This window comes from Lonchura striata, chromosome 1, assembly GCF_050655825.1.
Source record: "Lonchura striata isolate lonStrDom1 chromosome 1, ASM5065582v1, whole genome shotgun sequence".
NCBI lineage: Eukaryota > Metazoa > Chordata > Aves > Passeriformes > Estrildidae > Lonchura > Lonchura striata.
The window spans coordinates 86,241,428-86,263,586 of NC_140703.1; the positions used below are offsets into that span (position 1 = coordinate 86,241,428).

Here is a 22,159-nt window from a genome sequence, read left to right on the forward strand (position 1 = left end):
TACAGGCAAATAATGTCATTAAATCAAAATAAGTTATTTTTATTAATGGGCACTATGCTTCCAAACAACTGTTTGATTTCATGTGGATGTCTAAAATGCTGCATTTGTCTGTGATATTGATTGCTCTGTAGAAGTGTGTGAACTCTGTGTTGGTGTTCAGGTGCTGAGGGGCTGAGGGTGGAGTTTGACCGGCAGTGTTCCACCGAGCGGCGTCACGACCCACTCACCATAATGGATGGCGTCAACAGGATCGTGTCCGTCCGGTCAGGTGCGGAGAGCGGGGGCTTCCCAAATGTGTCCTGTGGGGTTCACTCCGAAATGCTGAATTAAATGTGCCCCTGCTTCTGACTGATTCTTGAGGAAAGTTAAAGAGGAAAACCTGTGTAAATTGATACTGTATTTTAAACTAAAAAGTTTGCAGGATGTAGACACAAAGATTGATTTTTGTGTCTTTGGATATGGAGAATCTCTGTGAAGTGCATGTTAGGTAGTCCCGTTCTTCCAAAGAGTGTATGGAGTGTAAAATTCAGTGTTTAGCACCCCTGCCAACATGTGTGAATTTCTGTATAATCAAAGTGTATTTTAACAAATTGGAAAAGGATACTTATTTTGCTAGCTTTTTCCTTTTTCAGGTAGTACTTAGAGAAATTTCAGCCTTCATACAGTCAAGACAAATGATGTTCTGCTGTCAAATGTCTAAAATAATACCTTGGTACTCTGTCTTTCTGTTTCCTTCTCTGGCCTTTGTGTGTAACACTACATGAATTCTTCACCTCTTTACTCTTGATGTCTCTGATTTAATTTTTAGGCACTATTAATTTCTAGCAGGTTTTTGAGGAATATTTTTAATCTCATCAAATTTTGTTGAACCTACCCATACACTACATTATGTGCAAGGGTCTTTAGCTACTGCCTGTGCAGTCATAATGTAGGCTTTTCATGCTGACCCATTTTTCCTCAAAGGTCTTTCATTACTGAGATATTTCTGGTTGGTTCCTGGTTGGAAGCTGTAAAGCTTAATTTAATTTTCAGGCTATTAAATATTTTTGTAATGTGAAAGATAAATTGAAAATAGGACAATGGATTTTAATAAGCTCTTGTCAAGAGCCTCCTACTTGTGGTATTAGGCTATCTGCTAGCAGTGCTAACTGAACTTTTTAAGACTTAATGTAACATCTTCATATTTATGTTCATGTACTTCACATAGCTGTTTTTCTTGAATGCCTTTGTGTGATGTTTATGATTTTTAACCAATTGCTATAGATGACTGGCTCTGTATTGGCTCAGACAGTATAGCTGAGTATGTTTGTCTTGCCTGCTGTACCAGGTCGTGAGTGGTCAGATTGGTCTAGTGAATTGCGAATTCCAGGGGATGAATTGAAGTGGAAGTTCATCAGTGATGGGTCTGTAAATGGATGGGGATGGCGATTCACAGTTTATCCTATCATGCCAGCTGCAGGTAAGGTATCACATGCAACATTTACAGGAGGCTAAGAGTAGATTTTATTGTTTGCTTTTTACACTGCACTTACCACTGTGTGGTATTTACATGCCGAAGTTCAATAGTTCATTTACATTTATACTAACAAAACATTTTCATTCATACTTAGGAAGCATTTTCAGCTAAGTTCTGAGAGGTGCAGGACTTGTACATTGAGAAGAGAGAAAAATATTTTGTAGCCACTCTAGTTTGCCTCTTCATCAGTGAAGAGAGGATACTTCTGGGACACAGGTCATCTGAAATGCCCTTATCTTTTAAAATCCATCTGTTTTAAAATTATGTAAATCAAGTCATGAAAGTGCATCTTTCTTCCTGTCTCTTCAAAGGGAAGTAGAGTAGATAACTCATGCAGACTAGCCCTCTAGAGTGCTGTGTTTGGTCAACTAAGTCCTGCCTATGTTCTGTTATTATTTCAGTTCGAGGACAAACCTTCCCCAGCTTTTTTTTCTGTTGTTCCTTTTTGTTTCTTGCAGGCCCTAAAGACCTTCTCTCAGATCGTTGCATTCTTTCATGTCCCTCAATGGATTTGGTTACGTGTTTGTTGGATTTCCGCTTAAATTTTGCTTCCAACAGGAGCATAGTTCCTCGCTTGGCAGCTTCTCTTGCAGCTTGTGCTCAACTGAGTGCCTTAGGTGAGTGTAGTCTTAAAATTAGGTCTGTTTTTTTGAAGCTGTGATGATTGTTTTAAGTAATTATGTTCTTTGTGTGCTTATTTTTCCTTAGCTGCTGGCCACAGAATGTGGGCCTTGCAGAGACTGCGGAAGCTGCTCACCACGGAGTTTGGCCAGTCCATTAACATCAACCGGATCTTAGGGGACAATGAGGGAGAAACACGAGCTTTGGTAAGAAGGCAGTGGTGCTCTCCTCTTCACATTTTTCATATTAAGATTAAAGTGCTAGACCTGATGTACAGTGTTTTTTTGTTCACGGCAAAATAGGAAATGGGCAGATTAAGTCTTCTTGCACAGGTCTGCAAGTCTGCTAAAAGTATTCCAGTTTAGAAAAGACAAAATGGCTAATTCCAAGACTTAACAGGTGTGCTTTTTGAATTGCCAAAAAGGAGTAGATAAAATTTCTTTTTTTGTTTTGAACAAGTGGATGGAAATGGTATTTCACACAGCTAGTTGTAGGTTGGGAAGTTATTTCTGTTTTGTCACAGTCATCTAAATAATGTACTTGCTGTAATGCATGCACTATGACTAACTTTCTAGTTGTGTGGTGTCTCTAGAGTTTCACAGGGAGTGCTTTAGCTGCTTTGGTTAAAGGTCTTCCAGAAGCTTTGCAGCGACAGTTTGACTATGAGGACCCCATTGTGAGAGGTGGCAAACAATTGCTCCACAGCCCTTTCTTTAAGGTAATGCAGAAAGATCAGTAACGACCACATTGAAGTAGTTGTGGGATTTTTTTGAGCTGTGCTAAGCTCACTTAGTCCTATATCAGTAATGTTTACTGGGCAAAATCAGAATACTGCTTCTGAAAGGAGAATCAAATATGCATAACCAGAATTCTGCTTCTAAAAGGAGACTCAAATACACAAATGAAAACTAAAGAGTACTTAGCTAGGCAGAGAAACTCAGGAAAACATCTTGTAAGAACAGTTCTTGGTAAGTGATTTGAGTTTTCCTAATAGGAATGTTGTATATTTCTATTTAGTTAGTTTAGTACTCTGAAGGTTCTTTTACGTCCAGTTGGAAAAAATGAAAATGTCTTAAATGGACCCTGTATTGTAAAGTAAAAATAAACAAGCTGAAGAAGTCTGGAGAACAGCAAGAAGAAGAGAAGGTGAAAAAAACTCATTTGTAGTATAAAAGAGAAACTAAGAGGGAGAAAATCTTGAAAGTTTATAGAAGGAAATAATATGTTGTTCACAATATTAATCTGAAACATTGATTTGAAATTGAGTCAAACTGAAAATCAGTTGAAAATTCATTGAATTGTAGAAAGGAGACTTAGTTTGGAAATGGGTAAAATGTTAAGCACATGCGATTTGATGTGGAAAAGGAAATTCATCTGAGAATGTTTTTCACAGGGAGGTTATGAAAATTTTTGTGTTGAAAGAGGAGATTAGATACCTAACCATGTGAGATCATGGAGCTACACTTGATGTTGCCCCATCCATGAGGGTAATGAAGATGGCTCTTGGTGACTTTACATGTCTTTGAGACTGTTCAGACTCTACTGACCTATGAGCTATTCATCTCTGTCAAACACATATTGCTTTTTATTGCATACTTTTTATACCTCTCTAAAAATGTTTTTTGATTGTCTGAAGGTGCTTGTGGCTCTTGCTTGTGATCTGGAGTTGGACACTCTCCCTTGCTGTGCAGAGACACACAAATGGGCCTGGTTCAGGAGATACTGCATGGCATCCAGGGTTGCTGTGGCTCTTGATAAAAGGACACCCTTACCCCGCCTTTTCCTTGATGAGGTACTGCAGGAGTACTTTGGATTGCTAATGAACATGTGAAAGTGTCTCATGTAAAAAGATACACTGAGTTTGAATTAATTTATGCCAGCTGTGATAGGAGTAATCAATAACATGAGTAATGTTGTTTAATGCAAAATATTTCACAGGTGGCAAAGAAAATCCGGGAACTAATGGCAGATAATGAAAATATGGATTCTCTTCATGAGTGCCATGACGTCTTTAAAAGAGAACAGGATGAGCAGCTTGTCCAGTGGATGAATAGGTAATTTCTTTCAACTGTTACTGGTTTGGTATTGTGATACTTTGTTGTACAACGATAGAGTGCCTTTTATGTGACGTTTAAAAAGCTCTTTAAGATTTTGTTTTGCATTTCCTGCAGACGACCTGATGATTGGACACTTTCAGCTGGAGGCAGTGGAACTATTTATGGTTGGGGTCATAATCACAGAGGACAGCTTGGTGGAATTGAAGGAGCAAAGGTTAAAGTCCCAACTCCATGTGAAGCTCTTGCCACTCTTAGACCAGTGCAATTAATTGGTGGTGAACAGACTCTGTTTGCAGTGACTGCTGATGGGAAAGTAAGGATACAACAAATGATTACTTATCAATGCTCTCTTGAAATATTTCACCATCAGTCATAATGGGTTTGACTAAATGAAAAATAGTGTGCATTTTGATAGCAGTAACTTTATTTTACTTTTTTTTTTAAGAATCAGAACTGTACCAACTCCACCAGTATTTTGTAGGACTGCAGTCACTATTGCATTAAATGGCTGAAAGAAGAAATGTATTTGAGTTCTCAATTCAAAAATGTGATCAGATTTTGTCAAACAAAGTTGGGTACAAGCAGCATGCTCACAGAATTCCCCAAAACAGGGGTGATTATTTCTGTCTAACAGGGGAGAGGTGTAATGTGAGATAGTTCACAGTTGGCTAAATGTAAGTTAGATGTTGCAGGATCTAATTTCCTGGTGCTGAAATCCTGAGTGAAAAGGAATCTCAGTGCATGCAGAAGTTTAGTGTAAGGTATAGGGGAAAAAAAATCAGTTAATTAATTTGAAAAGTTTTTTTTTTATACAGGTGGCAGCTGTTAAGGATATGATAGAGAGTTTTAGCAATAGCTTTGTGTAACAGTTACATTCATCTAGTGAGGTACTGTAATAATTCCTTAGGGTCAGTATCATGCTTGTTAATTTACAGAAGGGTAAAGAGCAGATTAGTGGCATTTCTCAACATCATTCTGTTGAAAGAAATTACTTTCAGAGAGACAGAGCGAAAAACAGTAATTAAAACTGCATCTGTGGGATGGAAAGGAAAGAAGCAACTGTGTTTAGGTGTTTATGTTCTACAGAAGAAAGAAAGAAAAGTAGAATAGTGCTGCTTGGAGGGAGAGCTACAGGCAGTAGATGATTTTGTAATGCTATCGTGCAAAGCTATGGTCTCTTGATAGTTTTACAAAATAAGCTTTAGTATTTCACAGTAAATCCATTAAGTCAGTGAGAGTTCTTATTGACTTTAATGTAGCCACATTTTCCCAAAGTTTTTCTGTGAAATATTTTAAAATATTTCCTTATTTTCCAAAAGAGAGAAAATAAGAAGCCTGTAAGAAACTGGGTTTTTAGACTTATCCTTGAACTGCATCCTGACGTACATACATTAAGAATTCTTCTCTAGAATTAATTTTGTGTGAAGCAGACAAAACTAAATTTTATTCTTTACTTTAAAGCTGTATGCCACTGGATATGGAGCAGGTGGTAGGCTTGGAATTGGAGGAACAGAATCAGTTTCTACTCCAACTTTACTGGAATCCATTCAACACGTGTTCATAAAGAAAGTTGCTGTGAACTCAGGAGGAAAGCACTGTTTAGCATTGTCATTTGAAGGAGAAGTTTATTCTTGGGGTGAAGCAGAAGATGGCAAACTTGGTCATGGAAACCGAAGGCAAGTAACACATGAAAATGTTACTTAAAAAAAACAATTAATGTATACTTATCATAGTCGCTGTCTATCACTTAATTTTTCTAGTCAAAAATAAATCATTAGGATATTAAACTGGAGAAAAGCAAATACTCAGCGATTTTAAGTGTCCTCATTCTTACTTTAAAAGAGGGCTCTCCCTACACTGGTGAATGTGAGTGATCTATCCCAGAAATTTTGTCCAGACAGATGTTTTCTTTACAGCCCCTGTGATCGCCCTCGCGTGATTGAGTCTCTGAGAGGCATAGAAGTGGTTGACATTGCTGCTGGGGGAGCCCACAGCGCCTGTATTACAGCTGCAGGAGACCTTTTCACATGGGGAAAGGGACGGTATGGACGCCTTGGCCATGGAGATAGTGAGGACCAGCTAAAACCTAAACTGGTAGGAAACCTTTGGAGCACTCAACCGTCTTAGTCCAGTTAATATCTTCGGATTTACAACTTTGTGTTTCTGCATACAAAGAATGAAAGGGCAGAACACTGGCATGTATTTGTAAGAAATAAACAAGGTGCCATGATTGAAAGGATAAAATGAGAGAGGAGCTGCTAGTGGTCACCAAACAGCTTACAAGAAATTAATTTTATATATTTAAAGAAAATTTAAAGAAATATGTGAAGTTTCATGCTGCTTTTGAATGATGGATTGTGCCACCTGGTAGTGTCAAGGATAGGAAAGATGTGATGTATGTGGGTCACCAACCTTTTACTTTGTGATTCCCCGTGCCATAATTCATCACTAGGTGGCATAATTTCAAAAGATGTTGACAAAATTCAGATTATGATGCAAGCGCCCATAAATTGTAAACTAGCAAAAGATTACTTGAAAATAAGATTTTTTTTTCACGTGCTATATTCAGTACATGGCCAAAGTGCCTGGAATTATTTCAACAGAATATAGTCTCTGATAACCTTAGGTGTTTTGTATTGTTCTCCCTGACACTGAGGTAAAAAATTCAACTACTTCACCAACTAAAAGATAATAAATCCTGTATTTAAAATACATGGCTAGTTTTCATTTTGCTGTTTGAAAAGAGCAAAGCTCTTAGAGTTGCCTTTATTTCCTTGTTCCTGTGCTATTTCAGACTTGTAGTTCCAGTCATCACCTCTCTAAGCTGAGTTTGTCATCTTTTGTGAAACTAAATAATGGAGTATTTTAGGTAAACAAAAAAGGGTGATTTCATTCCAGGTGGAAGCTCTCCAGGGTTACCGTGTGATTGATATAGCCTGTGGCAGTGGAGATGCACAGACACTGTGCCTCACTGATGATGATACAGTCTGGTCCTGGGGTGATGGAGATTATGGAAAACTTGGGAGAGGAGGTAGTGATGGCTGTAAAGTACCAATGAAGGTATTTCTGTGTAATTTTATTTTTTTGTTGCTTTAGAAACTATGATGTTGGTGAAGAATTATGACAGATTTGTCAATATGTGCAAACTTTCATCCATCCTGGAACATCAGTATTCTTCTGGTGGTGGTTAAGAGCTTTGTAGGCTACAGTAACAGGACTTTAAGCTTTGTGCTAACTGTTAAAGTTGCATTTGAAGGTTTTTCTTTGGAAAACATTGCTGCTGTAGATAGTACTGCTAATTCTAATTTTGGTTCCAGTCAAAACATTAGGTTTTGCCAAGAAATCTTCATATTTCCTTCTGTTAATAAATTTACAATAGTCTTAAGGTCAGCGCAGAAAGGGGTATCAATTAATTTAAAAGTAATCTCTTTCTGTGAATGCATAGTTGACTTGGAATTTCTTCACATGTTATGGATGAAATCCACATAACCATTAAATTTGAGTTCCAGCATTTGTTATGAAGGTGAATGTTGCTTGTGTTTGAGAAATGGGTCTGTCACTGTGTGTACTTATGCACAGTGGATTTTAGATCCTGAATCCAGAATCACTCAGACTTGAATACAAGTACCCAAGTATCGTTCTGTTTCCAAATGTTTCCAGCTTGGTGTAACAGTGTAAAAACAGCTTGTTTATGTTTCATCAGTCAATCCTGTGGGACGGATGGTAAAGCAGCGTAATGTCCTTCACAGAATAGATCTGCTGGAGATAGAAATATTTTTATTTTGTCAGCAGAATTACATGCATGTCATACAAGCTAAGGATGATTGAGTGTTAGTAGACAAAGCCTTATCATTTCTACTCTGGGAAATTGCTGAGTAACTATGGGCAAAACATTCTAGTGGTGATTTTCAGCAGTTTGGGAAATTTGAGCTCCTTTTCAGTACTTAAGCAGTAAATGGTAGAAAGATGAAAGAAAGGGAAGTCTTCTAAACCATCTACATAAATATTCTAATTTGTAAATTTGCATGTAGACATACAGTAACTTGTTATATTTTACTTAAGACCATTGAGTCTATAGTCTCCTTAATTAACTAATCTAATTTTAATTTGATATTATTTTTCTAGATTGATTCCCTTACAGGTCTCGGAGTGGTTAAAGTAGAATGTGGATCACAATTTTCTGTGGCCCTTACCAAATCTGGAGCTGTGTATACATGGTGAGTATTCTGTATTTGTTATTTTGACAGTGTTAGATGTCACCTTGTCTGTAGCAGATATCAGTGTTACGCTTCCTTCACTGTTTTGATCTTCTCTTTCAAAAATTCTTTGACTTCCTGAGTCTTGATTAGTAATAAAATCTCCCACTTGGGGGAACATTTTCTAGTGCCACGAATGAAAAATCCAATTATTTTGTCTTGGAAACCTAAGCACAGGGTTGTCATTCCAGACACTGACCACTGTAAGATGCAGAACTTCCAAGGAGGTCAGTAGGATAAGCATGAAGTGTCATGCAGGGCATAAAGTGATAACATAAATAACATTCTCATGTATTATCAAAACTGTGTTTAGCTTGTGGCTGTAGTCTGAGAATTTGATTTTAGGAATCATTGTTTTATTCTTCCTTACACCATTCCAGATTTTTTAGTTTAAACTGCTAGACTGAAATGTTTAAAAAGACTGAGCAAAATACCTTCCCAACTTTCCTCAGCTACCTTGTTTGTATAGCATTTTGGTATCCTTGAACTGTATGAAGTTCTAGTCTCTGAGATCAGTAAATACACTGATTTTGCAGATAAATGCTTCTAATACTTGACTCCTCTAAGAGTTAAAAGTAAAGACCACCCTCTGGAAAAGTGATTAAAGGAACTACCCAGATTAAGTAGAAACATTGTATTGGAGCTGTAAAGAGTCTGTACTGAGTCAGCAGAATCACATCCATACAGAGTAGTGATGATTCATGTTGAATATTTGGAGAATATTTTGGTATTTGACTTAATAAGTACATCTAAAGGTCAAGTGTCACTCTAAAGGTCAAGTGTCAGATGTAACCTGTCATTACATTTTTTTCCACAGTTAAAACTCAGTTTTAAAATGTTTATTCTCCGTGCAGGGGCAAGGGAGACTATCATCGCTTAGGCCATGGATCTGATGACCATGTTAGAAGACCACGACAAGTGCAGGGACTGCAAGGAAAGAAAGTTATTGCAATTGCTACGGGGTCTTTGCACTGTGTTTGCTGCACTGAAGATGGTATAAAAATCAAATAATTTATTTAGTTCTTAGCAATGAATTTTAAAAAACTCAAACTTTATCTTTTAGTCAACTGTTGGTAGGTTGTCCTTGCTAACAGTGCTGATTCTCTATGTTCATGGACATATTTTGTATTTGCAGATGTTGAACAGCAAGCATGACATAAAAGTGATCACATAAAACTAAATCAATGAAAATTTAAGAATTCAAGTTGCAGGAACACTGATCAAAATAAAATACAGAGCTCTAAAGATGATTACAGAATTGTCAAGCAGTAGCATTGAATAGACTTGGCCTTTTTTTTTGCAGAGTCTTGGGAGTTTGCTGAAGTGTTTAACTTACTAAATGAAGCACTGCACAAACAATATTGCTTCTTGCATAGCAGGTTGAGATAGTGAATGTTCTCTGTATCAGATTCACTCCCACAATTAACAAGTCTGCACAATAACTGAGTATTTCATAGGTGCTAGTGAAATATACAAGCTGAAAATGAATGTGAGTAATGAATATAGCTGCAGAAAATAAATGCTCAGGAATGAGGTTGTTACTTTTAAAGTATTTCCCAATTATCTTGCAACAGCAAGCACCTATTTTAGTATCTTGTCTAGTAATAGAGCTTATCATAGAATTTTTGTCTTACACAAAATATTAAGCCTTTCAATTTTTTTTTTTTTCATATTGCTTTTGCTTTTGCTATGAAACTGTCAAACACATGCTGTTCCTGATGTTCTGTTCCAGAGTATGGTGCTCTACCATCTCCTCCTATTCTGGAGCAGAACCTTTCAGTTATACAAACTGTGAGAAAAGAAATGCATGTTATGCAGCTGCTCTGTAGAGACTGTGGACCTGACTGTGTCAATCAAGATTTATCTACGCTAGATAGTGGATTTCAGGATGGCCATCAGTCACAGGAATCTTGTTACAGCCCAAGGCCTTATCTGGTTAAATAGTTGATAACCTTTTTGCCTTTTTATAAAATTATCTCTTAGCCTCAGGATAATAAATTGTTTTTATTGGTTTAGGGGAAGTGTATACATGGGGAGATAATGATGAAGGGCAGCTTGGAGATGGAACAACTAATGCCATCCAAAGACCACGCCTGGTTGCAGCACTTCAGGGTAAAAAGATCAACAGAGTAGCATGTGGCTCAGCACATACTTTAGCTTGGTCAACCAGTAAACCTGCTAATGCTGGCAAGCTGCCTACACAGGTAATGTTTTTGGCTTATTTAATTCAGATTTTAAGCGTACTTAGTGTGCTTATTGCTGACTTTTCAGTAGATGTATTTCCTTCCCAAATCCTTGTATAAGCTCAGTGTGCTTTGGTTTGACTTTAAGTTTGAGCCAGTTACTTTGTTTTACTGCTATATTTCCAAATGATTCAATTTTGCTGAGCTGAAAAAGCCTCTTCATTCAGTTTTTAATCCAAATGTGGAACAGTAACTCCGTTTGAATATTGGCAGGAATTTAATTCTGCCTTACAGCTATGAAAATGGTATGCCTTCCAAGGGAGTTCTTAGTTGCATGCTTTATATTGTTTTTTGAATTCTATTTCAGCTATGCATGGAAGTTGTGATGACAGGATGTAAAATGTATTTGTTCATGGATAAATTGTAAGATATGGAACAGCACTTGTATTCTAGCTGTCATATAATACTTGGTTCAGTTTAGATGGATACTGTTAGTATCTTTTATAAACAGCTGAACTCCATGTATGAATTTTTGACAGAGTGAATTAGCAAATACCTGAATTTCTAATAAAGTTTACCTACACATCTAAAGATTGTTGTTCTATTGAATGCAACAAAGTGTATAATAATTATAGTTTACATTGGATATCATTGCCTCATTATAGGTTCCTATGGAGTACAATCATCTGCAGGAAATTCCCATAATTTCATTAAGAAACAGGCTTTTGCTCCTGCATCACATTTCAGAACTCTTCTGTCCATGCATTCCAATGTTTGATCTTGAAGGAAGACTTGATGAAACAGGTCAAGGACCCTCAGTTGGGTTTGACACATTGCGGGGAATACTGATATCACAGGGAAAGGTATTGTACCAAACTTTCTAAGGGAGAGATTTGTAACCATAACAGAGAAGTGCTGTTTAAGCTATTTCTGAAGAAAAAAGAACTGTATATCTCAATTTCTTCCGTAAGTTGTGTGTCAGATATTTGCAATCTGATGATGCAAACTTCTGCCTTTGTGTTCTTTCTACAGTGTTTTTCTCAGTTCATCATAGTATTTTTGTGTGTTGATCTTGAAAATAACTTTATGCTGTAAATCTTCAGTTTGTAGTAGTGCTGAATTCTTCTAGAGTATTAATATAAATGTAAGAGAGCAGACAATGATCAATTCATACCTGTTTGTGTTTCAGTTATCAAGTTCAGGTGATATACGAGTTAATCCACAGCTCTGTGCAGATACAAACTTGTTTTAGACTGAGCTAAAAGGGAAGATGGACTATTGAGGAGTTTAATCTCAGGTGGTAGTGAAAGGGGGTTGTAGTAGTTACATCAAGTCAGTCATGAGAAAATGTAGATAACTGCAATGCTTCAAAGCTGCAACACTTATTCAAAACTTCAGATACGATAAGCCATGAAAACATGGTTTGCCTTCAGTATAATCTTGAGGTTTGGGTTTGAATTTTCTCACTGTCAAAGTAATTTGTCTAACTGAGAAAGAAAACATTATGCAGACAGAATCTGCTGGGAGATATCTTTGAAAAGAGAACTGATCAAGTTTCCCCCTGCAGTGCTGTTCTGTGTCCTTAAATACAACATGTGGCTGGTAACTGGACAACTCAGTGTCTGTTGTCTCAGGTTTCTCCAGACTCAAGTAAAATTGTGTAGTAGAACAAGCAAGCTGTGTACATACTCCACAGACCAAGGGAACTCATCAAAACCTAAACTAGAGAGGAAATCCTTGCTGTTCTGTTCATGAGACTTTTATTTGTTAATGCTGTAATTCTGAGTCCTTAGATACCTAATGTTACATATAAGAATGTGTATGCAGGATGCACATTCAACCTAATTTCCTTGAGTCTGCAGAATAGTTACAGAAAGGCTTCAAACATAAGATAAAATGGGATATCAGGCATAAATACATCAGAAGCATTCACAAGACATCACAGGTTGTGATGCCATATTCATATCTAGGCATTTAAATCAGCCTGCCTTCAGAGAGTCTAAAGACTTCAAAATCTTCTTAATCTTGCTTGAAATAGGCTGTAAAATTATATCCAAATATTTAGTGAGGGAACCGTGGATACCTGAATTTGCTTTTTTAAAAAAAAATTGTTTTTATTTATTACTTTCCATAGCAAGATGATCTCATCTTTGGCTTTTGATTGTCATACTCTGTTAATTATCCTCTATATACTTACATTTTTCTAGTATAAACTAATTTATACTTGTATTCAGCAATACCTTGATTACTTAATAATTGTATCTGGGTGCAGTGGTTTTAAGCCATGGTTTTAAGTGATACAGATGGGACTTTTTTTTTACTTTTTTAGTACCCTCACTGTTTTAGACATGAAACAGATTAGCACAAATAACAAGATCATTGACTTACATCTTGCACATTGATATTCTGGTGCTTTTTTATTTCCTGGGTTGAACTGCATGTCAGCCTGCAAAATATGTGCAGGGTTCTTACTTGATTTCATTTTTCCATTATCTGTTTTTACTTTTTTTTTTTTTTTAAGGAGGCAGCTTTCAGAAAAGTTGTGCAAGCTACTATGGTGAGAGACCGTCAGCATGGGCCAGTCGTGGAGCTTAACAGGATACAGGTATCTTCAGATGAAGTTTTGATTCACTCTATGTATGTTTAGCCCACGGTGCTGTGTTGGTCAAAGCCCTTTGTTTTAGCTATTTGGTATCTGAATCCTAAAGACTTGAATTTTTATCAGAGAATCAAATAATAAAGAAGTGACTGCAGTTTTAGGGCTACTTGTATTCTTTTCAGTATGTTTTTATCCATACTACAGTTGTTTGCGGAGAGGGTGACACCTGTTGAAATGTTAAGTGAATGATTTAGACACTTAAGGAGCAAAGTATATCCTGCTTGATAAAGGACTGCCTTTTCAGAACTCACTACATTAGATAGTTTAAGAGAGTAATGATTCTGATGCTTTTCTTGCCTTTCCATATGCTCAGCTGAATGAAAGGTAAAAAAAGAAAAAAAAAGTGAAGGGTAAGAAGAAAAAAGGCAAGGAAAGAAAGAAAGCTCTTGAATATAATTGAAATTCAGGATGATACACTTTTGTCCTTTGGTGGTCATCACATGTAGTCATATTGATTGCAGAAGTCTTTGATACAAAAAGGCTTTCTTCTTTATCATTGATGTTAGAAAATGTAATGTTGTGCCTTAGGCCAGATATGCCTTTTTTCCATAGATACTTCTGTAACACAGAATAGTAAAACATTGTTTTCATTTAAATGGACTACAGCCTGATCTTAGAGTCTGTGTGCATTTCTTTCCTGTTGTGATGGGTTCTTTTTTCTTTTTTTTTCCCTTAATATGCAAAGCCATTGCCATTTGTGAGGTTAGAGTGGAGAAAATGTGAAAATTTAAACTTGTTATTTTCTGTTAGTGAACAAAAATACATCCTGTTTTGGCTGGACCCTGTTTCTACTTGACAATTTTCTATGGACATACTAAATTTCTTGTGCTAATGTTCTGTGACTGTGTTCTAGTCTATTAGAATCATACACTCACTAAGTTTTTACTCATTTGAGTCCAACTGTATTATTTGGGAAGCTGAAGAGAGTAGCAGAGATTTTTTAAATTACTTTGTAAGTGTATGAATTCAGAAAGTACAATAAATATTCCTGGTATTTTAAGCAGGAAACTAGTGATGAGTAGGTTTGGGATAGCTTCCTAGTGTCCTCCTTCATTAATTGAGATAGGTTTTCCTTTGTATTTCAATGTATTATTTAAATCTGTCTTGAACCCTAGAAAAACATTCCTTCTTCATAGCTTCTAGGGGAAATAAAATATTGCTGTGACTAACTCTGTCAGTTTAGCCAAGTGAAGACTAAAAAAAGTCATGGTCGTAATGTGCCCTGATTACACAGTACCAAATATGGCTTGCAATTTCCTGAGTTAGCTTTTGCTCAGAATGAAAATGTGGATTCTGAAACTGTTTGATCCTTTAATTGAAGGTTCAAGGCTACTTTATGTAGTCTCAAAAAAGCTAAATGTCAGTGTTAAATCTTTTACCTGCAGTGATATTTCAGGTGCAGCTGGGCTTTAAGACCCCTTGGCTTTCAGAAGACTCTTGCAGTTTATAGATTATATGGTGCAGTCAGTTCACTTCATATTCCTTGGTGTAAAAAAAAAAAAAAGATGAGTTTTTAATTTAAACTTGTTTTCCAGGTATTGACTTGTCTTTTACAATACTTCCCCAGTGCTCCTGGCTGTTTGGTGGTTTCTTTGAAAGTACCAGAACTGAACATAACAGCAGTGTAAACACAAGCAAAGCAACACTCCCTTATCCTGGGCTCCAGTGTTACAGGGACCAGGTTCCTTTAGGGTAGATCCCATTCACCTTACATACTTCTTGGCCCCGGGTCTTTCTGTTGGGAGTCTTGTAATTGTGGGACATGGTGGATTTCTGTAGTTTTTCTGCTCAGGGTATGTGAGAAACAATATGGTGGCTGTACTGTAACTTAACTGTGTGCCACTCTTTTGTTTCTATAGCATAAAATGGAGTGTAGATATTTTATGCTTTGAACTGTAGCATGAAAGCAAGCTTGGATGCACAGAAGCATAAGGGATGCTGTTGGAGGATTGCATAGGGCAGAAGAAACCAAATTTCATGCAGGTTTATCCATACTACTTTTTGGGAATAGTCATTAAGTAAAATGTCTCAAAACAGCACCTGGGCCCTGTTCTGGAAAGGTGTAATATAAATGGTCAAAAGCTCAGCTAGCAGTTAAATGACTGGACTAGCTTCCAGTGCTCAGGTTTACTTACTGACCCTCTTACTTGCAGATCAGATTTTCCTAGTGTTTTAGTTGTGGTGTAGTTCATGCAGTGTCCAATGGATAGTGTGTTTTGACCTTTAAGCAGATACTTTCATGGTGTTAAAGTACATTTTTTGCACAGCATTGGAAAATAATTTCTTCCTTCTCAAAAGGATGCAAATTTCAGTTATTAAGGAGAATGGCTACTTTCATTAATCTAATATGGCAAAGAATCTCCTGGTTTAACATTCTTTTCTCTGAAGGGAGAATGTGATATGTATGGCTATATGAAGTACCATTTTAAGACTAGTTTCTTCCTCCTTACAAGGACTCCTTATGCAATATGGATTATAGGAATCTCACTAACATAAGTAAAAATGGTCTGATCTTAAAGTAGGCACAGCATATGAATGAATTAATGATTTGTTCTTTTGGAGTGTCATTTCAGATTAAATAACATCTCTCCATTATTGTCTCCTCCCTTATTAAATGTACTTTTAAATAACATTCATTTCATGACAGCCTTAATTTTCCTACACTGATCAGGCTAAGGTTTTTTTGTCTGCTTGTGTAAAATATTCTTTTCTATATTCTTCATGTTTTTATACACTTATTTATTCTGTAGCATTTAAGTTTGAGCATAGAAAACTGAAACTCGGGACAAGTGAGAACTGTGTACTTTTAAAATTACTACAGTGATACTTCAGTGCCTCTTCTGATGATTTTGTGACATCTTTGAATTGTGTCTTCTTCATAGATCTGTCTTAACATATATTCCTCTTATCTGATTCCAACTTAGAAGCTGTCATCTTTTTGTAAACTTTTTTAGTTAGTGTCTGAGTGCATGGCTTTATGTACTAGATTTCTCTTAGCTTCTGGGAGAGAATTCTTCTGGGTTGAAGAGAGTCTCATAGGATGGCGAGTATTTTTCAAGCTGCTTAAGACTAATAAAAAGTTTCTCAATTTGAAACTTCTTAGGCATACAAATTTCACAGAAATCCATTGAATTAAAACCAGCTTGTGCTGATGGAGAGCATCTTACACATGAAGAGGATCTGGGTGTGTCAGCCTTTCACTAAAACCTGAAAGAAGTCTGGTGGTTGTTTCATCCAGAGCCATCAGAAATACACAGCATGAGAACAACTGGATTTTGAGATGCACTGTAGCTTGTAGTGTGACTAAATATAGTGGGATAACTTTCAGCTATTTCTGAATGAATGGTCTCACAGGTGCTGAGGATCTGTGTGCACGCAGGAGCCCATTTGCAGTCAGGACAGGTTGAGAAGATGAATTGCAGAACACCAAGTGGGGGAAAAAAATCCTTTTGTTTCTTCAGCTCTCTGTTGACTTTCCATTTCTTTCCTCTTTATACTGGTGAAGTACTTTCTGTATTCTTTGTGTGCATCTCTTGCAGCAAAATCCATGGGAATTTACTTGAATACCAATGTTAGGGATCTCCATCAAATACTAAAATACTCTTTTTCTGTAGGTGCCTAAGAAAACATTATTCATGTATCTATATGTATTTTGGTAGTATTTACTCTCTTTTAGAGGCTCCTAGTAAGCATCATAGATGCATATTTAGTCATTTACTATTAATGAATATAAGAATAAAACATTCAGTTTTCTGGCCAACAGCACAATCTCTTATCTGTCTCATGTGGGAAAAAACTTACCCAGTTTTTTCAGTTGAATCTATGAGTAGAGATAAGATGAATTAACTAAATGAACTGAAATCAGAAAAACTTAATTAGCCAATTCATGAGTGGCTTCTTTAGAAACAAGAGAGGTCTTTATCATCAGACTTCATCTTTGCTATCCCTCTGTCTTTCCATTTTCCTTTAAAGCTGAACAGATACAGTGCTGATTAATGACAGATGAACAAAGAACACTTGGAGATTAAAGATAAGGCGTTGGTGGCTGGGGGAATTGAAAATTCCTTATCTGCACAGCGATGCCAGTTGAAATATGTCTTACAGTGACTTTATAATGTGCTTACTCAATAGGTAAAACGTTCCAGAAGTAAAGGAGGACTAGCTGGGCCTGATGGTACAAAGTCAGTGTTTGGACAGATGTGTGCTAAAATGAGCTCCTTTAGCCCTGATAGCCTTCTCCTTCCTCATCGTGTTTGGAAAGTCAAGTTTGTTGGTAAGAAAATTCTCAACACACCACCCCTTTCTGTTTTGCACTTTACAGTTTTTTTGGGATTTACTCTTTTGGAGAACCTGAAGGAAGGAAGAAAGGGATTCAGAAAAACAATGTATGTGTGTGGGCAGAGGAAGGTGTTTAAAATGTTGTGAAGTAAAAAATCTTTTATGATTTTAAATGAAAAATGATTTTATAAAACCCCTCAAGATTAGTGGAAGCATGTCTGTAATTCGCTTCAGGTTCTGGGGCAGCTCTTCTTCTTGCAACAAATGTTCTGCAGAATGTAAACCTAATTTTTCAGCTGTCTGAATTGGCAAATAATCTTGGCTAGCTAGTTTTAGTGGTAGGGTAGTTTAGGATAGGTAGTTTTAGTGATAGGTAGTTCACCTATCATTCTGAGCTTTTTAATAAAAAATATTTTGGATTGAGGAGCCATTTTATCTATTGTGTATGGGCTAAATAAAACTACTTCAAAAAGCCACTCATAAAAAATCAACACTATTACATTTCTATTTCTGTTGCATTTTACTGTGATTAGCATACAGCACAAAATATTTTTTGCACTCGGTTAAAATAGTATTTTTGGCATTGTGATATGTCATATAATCTAAATTATACATTTTGCAATTAACTGGGAATATCCAAATACAGAGCCAGACTTCTTGGGTTTTCATATGAAGGGATACAACACTGCAGCTTTTAGTAAACCTTTGTTTACTCAGTTATCCCCAGAGAGGAAATACATTTTATTTCAATACTTAATTAAATATTCTTTCAAAAATAACTTTTGAGCCTTTTTTCTTCTCCAAGGTGAATCTGTGGATGATTGTGGTGGAGGCTATAGTGAATCAATAGCAGAAATGTGTGAAGAACTTCAGAATGGGCTGACCCCTCTGTTAATTGTGACACCAAATGGAAGAGATGAATCTGGCGCAAACAGAGATTGTTTCCTATTAAATCCTGCTGCCAAGTCACTCCTGCATATGAACATGTTTCGTTTTCTTGGTAATTTCTTTGCAACTTTGTGACATTCTGTGTGCTTTATGTGTAGTCAGAATATTGGGAATCTAACAAAAGCAATGGACTATGTTTAAACTTACAGGTGTACTTTTGGGCATTGCTATCCGGACTGGTAGCCCTCTGAGCCTCAACCTGGCTGAGCCAGTGTGGAAACAGCTTGCGGGAATGAACCTAACAATTGCTGATCTCAGTGAGGTGAGAAGGAAGTTCCTGGGTAGGATATAACTTAGAGAAGACAGACTGTGGCATAAGTTTCTCAAGTGATTGGTTTCCTTGGTTTTTATGTCCTTCTATTTTGATTGACCTTTTATATTTTGAGCCACTATACAAGGATGATTTGTTCTGACTGTTTAAACTGTAAATTCAAGTTGTTCAAGAGTAGTTATATTTGAATTCTAGCCCATTCTCAAATTTTACCATGGGTTTGACTAGACAGTCTTTGCGGTTCAATTCCTACTTCCCAGTAGACCTTTCTGTAGCTGTTACTGTCTGTTGTACCCAGATGCAATAACTGATTTGAGAGCATGTGCTTGCACCGTTTTGAAGTAAAAGAAAGTGAGTTCAATCTGTTACTAGTTTGTTCTCACATACTGAATTTCACAAGCATTCAATTTCTGTTTACTGAGCTCAGTAAATGTGGAATAATACTTAGGTCTTCATTATGAAGATTCCTTCTCAAATACTGTCATGTAGAAATGCACTTCCTATAAAAGCATTGAGTCATTTACTTGTCATTGAGGGGATTCCTTTTGTACCAAATCCAGTGCTGGTAAGGATGATTATGCATTTAAGTTTTAAATCCCTTTTCTTATATGATACAGTTTCTTGGCAAATGCCCTCCAAAAAGATTAATATCTAGAATATGTACGCTCTCCCACATCCAACATAATGAAGCTTTATGCCAAGTACTAAGCTATTTTATGGCTTTGAATTCAAGTTAGATGAATTGTGGTCAGACATTGGTCAAAGCTTTTGGTAGGTGATACATGATGCACTGGTTTTGGTATGCAAGAGATGCTGTTGTATAGTGCTAGCATACTGGATTTAACTCAGGTTTCTTACTTTCAAAGGTTGATAAAGATTTTATTCCTGGACTTATGTACATTCGAGACAATGAAGCTACTTCAGAGGAATTTGAAGCTATGAGCCTCCCATTCACTGTGCCTAATGCAAGTGGTCAAGATATTCAGTTGAGTTCCAAGTACACCCATATTACACTGGATAACAGAGCAGAATATGTGAGGCTGGCAATAAACTACAGGTTTGTTGAATAAACCATTAAGATTACTGATATGAATATGCATTTCATTTTAAAAAATATATCAGCTTTTAAACAATATGCTACTTTAGCCTGTTATATACAAGTATATTAATATTTTCATGTGATTACAGTGTTGATTTTCTGACTTCATTTATTGTATCCAAGGAGAAAAATCTTAAACTTAATTTTTTGGAAGCAAAGTAAATGAGCAGGTGTGCCTCTAGACTTGTCCTGACTAAGCAGTTTTGGCAGCCAGTTTTAATGGTGGAGTAATGTCCTAGGCACCTAACTCTTCCTTGTGGGCTAAAGTAATAGGCTTGATCAGTTAAGCTCTTTATGAAGAGAGCTTAGATCTAGTACTGCTGCACTCATACCTTTGCATATCATCAACTGCAGTCAAGGGCAGTATCAGCTGAATTCTTACTTCAAGTTGGAGTGTACAAACCAAAATGTTCATTGCTTGGCTAGGACACTCATGCACACCCATGGGTGCTAGAAGCTGAGTATCCCACAGAAATCAGTGAGAAATAGCTGCTTGGTGTTTGAGAAGACTGCCCTTTGGTTGCTGATATGGCCAGGTAGCTTATCTAGATGAGTGCATCTCAGAAACAATCATAAGCATCTGAAGCAGAGGGCCTAGTGCCTACTGAATTATGTAAATTTAGGTAGTTTGGATAAGAAATTGGTTCAGGCTTGTTTTATTCAATCCACCATATTCCTCTTCTTTAGGAAGTGCTTGAGCAAGACTGTATCATCACAGTCTTATATACTTGCTTATTAGTTTGTAGTTACAGTGTCTGCCAACAATTGCAAATTAGAGCCTTAGTTTTTTTTTTTTTTTTCCTCCACTGTAAGTTGTTATGAGCCAATACTTAAATCAGTTTCTGACAGTAAAGATGGAGATTTTGATTGGAGCTGATATTCCTTTGAAGAAATGTCTTTGCTGTCTTGCCAGTTCTGGCTGTCCTCAGAGGACCTGAGCATTTCTAAAGCATTTTACAGTTAAGAGGCCTTGTGGAGAAACAGTTAAAGGTTAAGTATCAAGTTTTTTAACTATATGGAGCCCTTGAGAGGGAAAACTAGCACCTGAATAGAATCCATGTAGAAAAGCAGAGGCAAAAGACCAAACTTGTCCTGGCATCTTTGTTTATTTTGGTGTTGACGGGCCTGAGGACAGCACTTGTAAGAGATGTCTCTGCTCTGGAGGGCTCTGTAAAACATCTCAGAAATTATTTGATGGAAAAAAAATAAGCCAAACACAAATCGTGTGTGGCATCAGAAGTAGCAAAATGTTCTGTGCCTGTCTTGAAATGAAAAATCCTACTGTCCCCTCAGACATCCTATTTTAGTTCAGACCCCTTTTTTAATACTATAACTTTTAGTGCTGAGAATGTTTGAAGTTAGAGTTTCAAGATACAGCCACTCTTTTCCAAGAGCATATTGTTTCCAAATGGGATATGGTTTTGTTTTTGCCAAGCATAGCACATGAAAAATACTGGAAATAAAATATCTAAAACATTGGGAGATAGCTTCCTTTGCAATAGGAATTGGTGTAGTAAATCAAGTATCTTGTAAAAAATGTTTTTAATGTTCTTTGGTACATAGCTGGACATTTGAGGAGAATGGTATAAGTTGCTTTGATAACACAGTAATTGTTAGAAATGATATTCACAGAAACTTTAAAAATGTTTATTTACAGGCTTCATGAATTTGATGAACAAGTTGCAGCAGTTCGTGAGGGGATGGCCCGTGTTGTTCCAGTTCCTCTACTTTCACTCTTTACAGGATACGAACTGGAAACTATGGTATCAATTTCTGCTTTTTTACATCTGTCAGATTAACTTGGAGTGAGATGATTCACTCACTTGCTTTACTAATAAAAACCCCACATTAAATGCTGTTTATAATGATTGCTGTGTGGTTAAAAACAAGGGAAGTTCAAGGGAAGACCAGAAAATGGTTAATTGCCCTCTTGGTGCTAGTAAAATTATTTTGACATAGCTGAGCAGTGATATAATGAATTATTTCAGGAAGAAACAAACAAGCAAAACCAAAAAAACCCCATATGCCAGTGATCTCATTCTAGTGAATCTAGAAAGTAAATTTGAGATATTTGTCCTAAAGTCAGGAGTACAAAAAAAGTTTGTTACTGTGTCCTGATGGAAGATGTATATCTAGTATTTTTGTACTAGGAGACTATGCATGGCATTTCAAAGGTCTGAATGCTCAGTTTGTCACGGTAAAAGCTGATTAGATATTTTAAAGTAAGGGAGAGAACAAATCACCTGTAATTGCTTTGATCAGACTTGTGTG

General features: G+C 36.6%; 1 protein-coding gene across 8 annotated transcripts in view; it reads left to right on the top strand.

Annotated features, from left to right (window-relative positions):
• Positions 1 to 22,159, top strand: part of HERC2 (HECT and RLD domain containing E3 ubiquitin protein ligase 2) — a 103,475-nt gene that overhangs the window by 79,433 nt on the left and 1,883 nt on the right. For all 8 annotated transcript variants that reach the window (XM_077781525.2, XM_077781527.2, XM_077781526.2 and 5 more), the window contains exons 71-91: positions 161 to 268; positions 1,328 to 1,459; positions 1,975 to 2,133; positions 2,225 to 2,343; positions 2,730 to 2,855; positions 3,774 to 3,929; positions 4,076 to 4,191; positions 4,309 to 4,507; positions 5,656 to 5,870; positions 6,111 to 6,288; positions 7,093 to 7,254; positions 8,320 to 8,411; positions 9,305 to 9,444; positions 10,467 to 10,654; positions 11,299 to 11,496; positions 13,155 to 13,238; positions 17,424 to 17,565; positions 18,376 to 18,570; positions 18,668 to 18,780; positions 19,656 to 19,846; positions 21,546 to 21,651. In XM_077781525.2, coding sequence (XP_077637651.1) covers positions 161 to 268; positions 1,328 to 1,459; positions 1,975 to 2,133; positions 2,225 to 2,343; positions 2,730 to 2,855; positions 3,774 to 3,929; positions 4,076 to 4,191; positions 4,309 to 4,507; positions 5,656 to 5,870; positions 6,111 to 6,288; positions 7,093 to 7,254; positions 8,320 to 8,411; positions 9,305 to 9,444; positions 10,467 to 10,654; positions 11,299 to 11,496; positions 13,155 to 13,238; positions 17,424 to 17,565; positions 18,376 to 18,570; positions 18,668 to 18,780; positions 19,656 to 19,846; positions 21,546 to 21,651 — 3,119 coding nt within the window. The remainder of the gene's footprint in view (positions 1 to 160; positions 269 to 1,327; positions 1,460 to 1,974; positions 2,134 to 2,224; positions 2,344 to 2,729; positions 2,856 to 3,773; positions 3,930 to 4,075; positions 4,192 to 4,308; positions 4,508 to 5,655; positions 5,871 to 6,110; positions 6,289 to 7,092; positions 7,255 to 8,319; positions 8,412 to 9,304; positions 9,445 to 10,466; positions 10,655 to 11,298; positions 11,497 to 13,154; positions 13,239 to 17,423; positions 17,566 to 18,375; positions 18,571 to 18,667; positions 18,781 to 19,655; positions 19,847 to 21,545; positions 21,652 to 22,159) is intronic.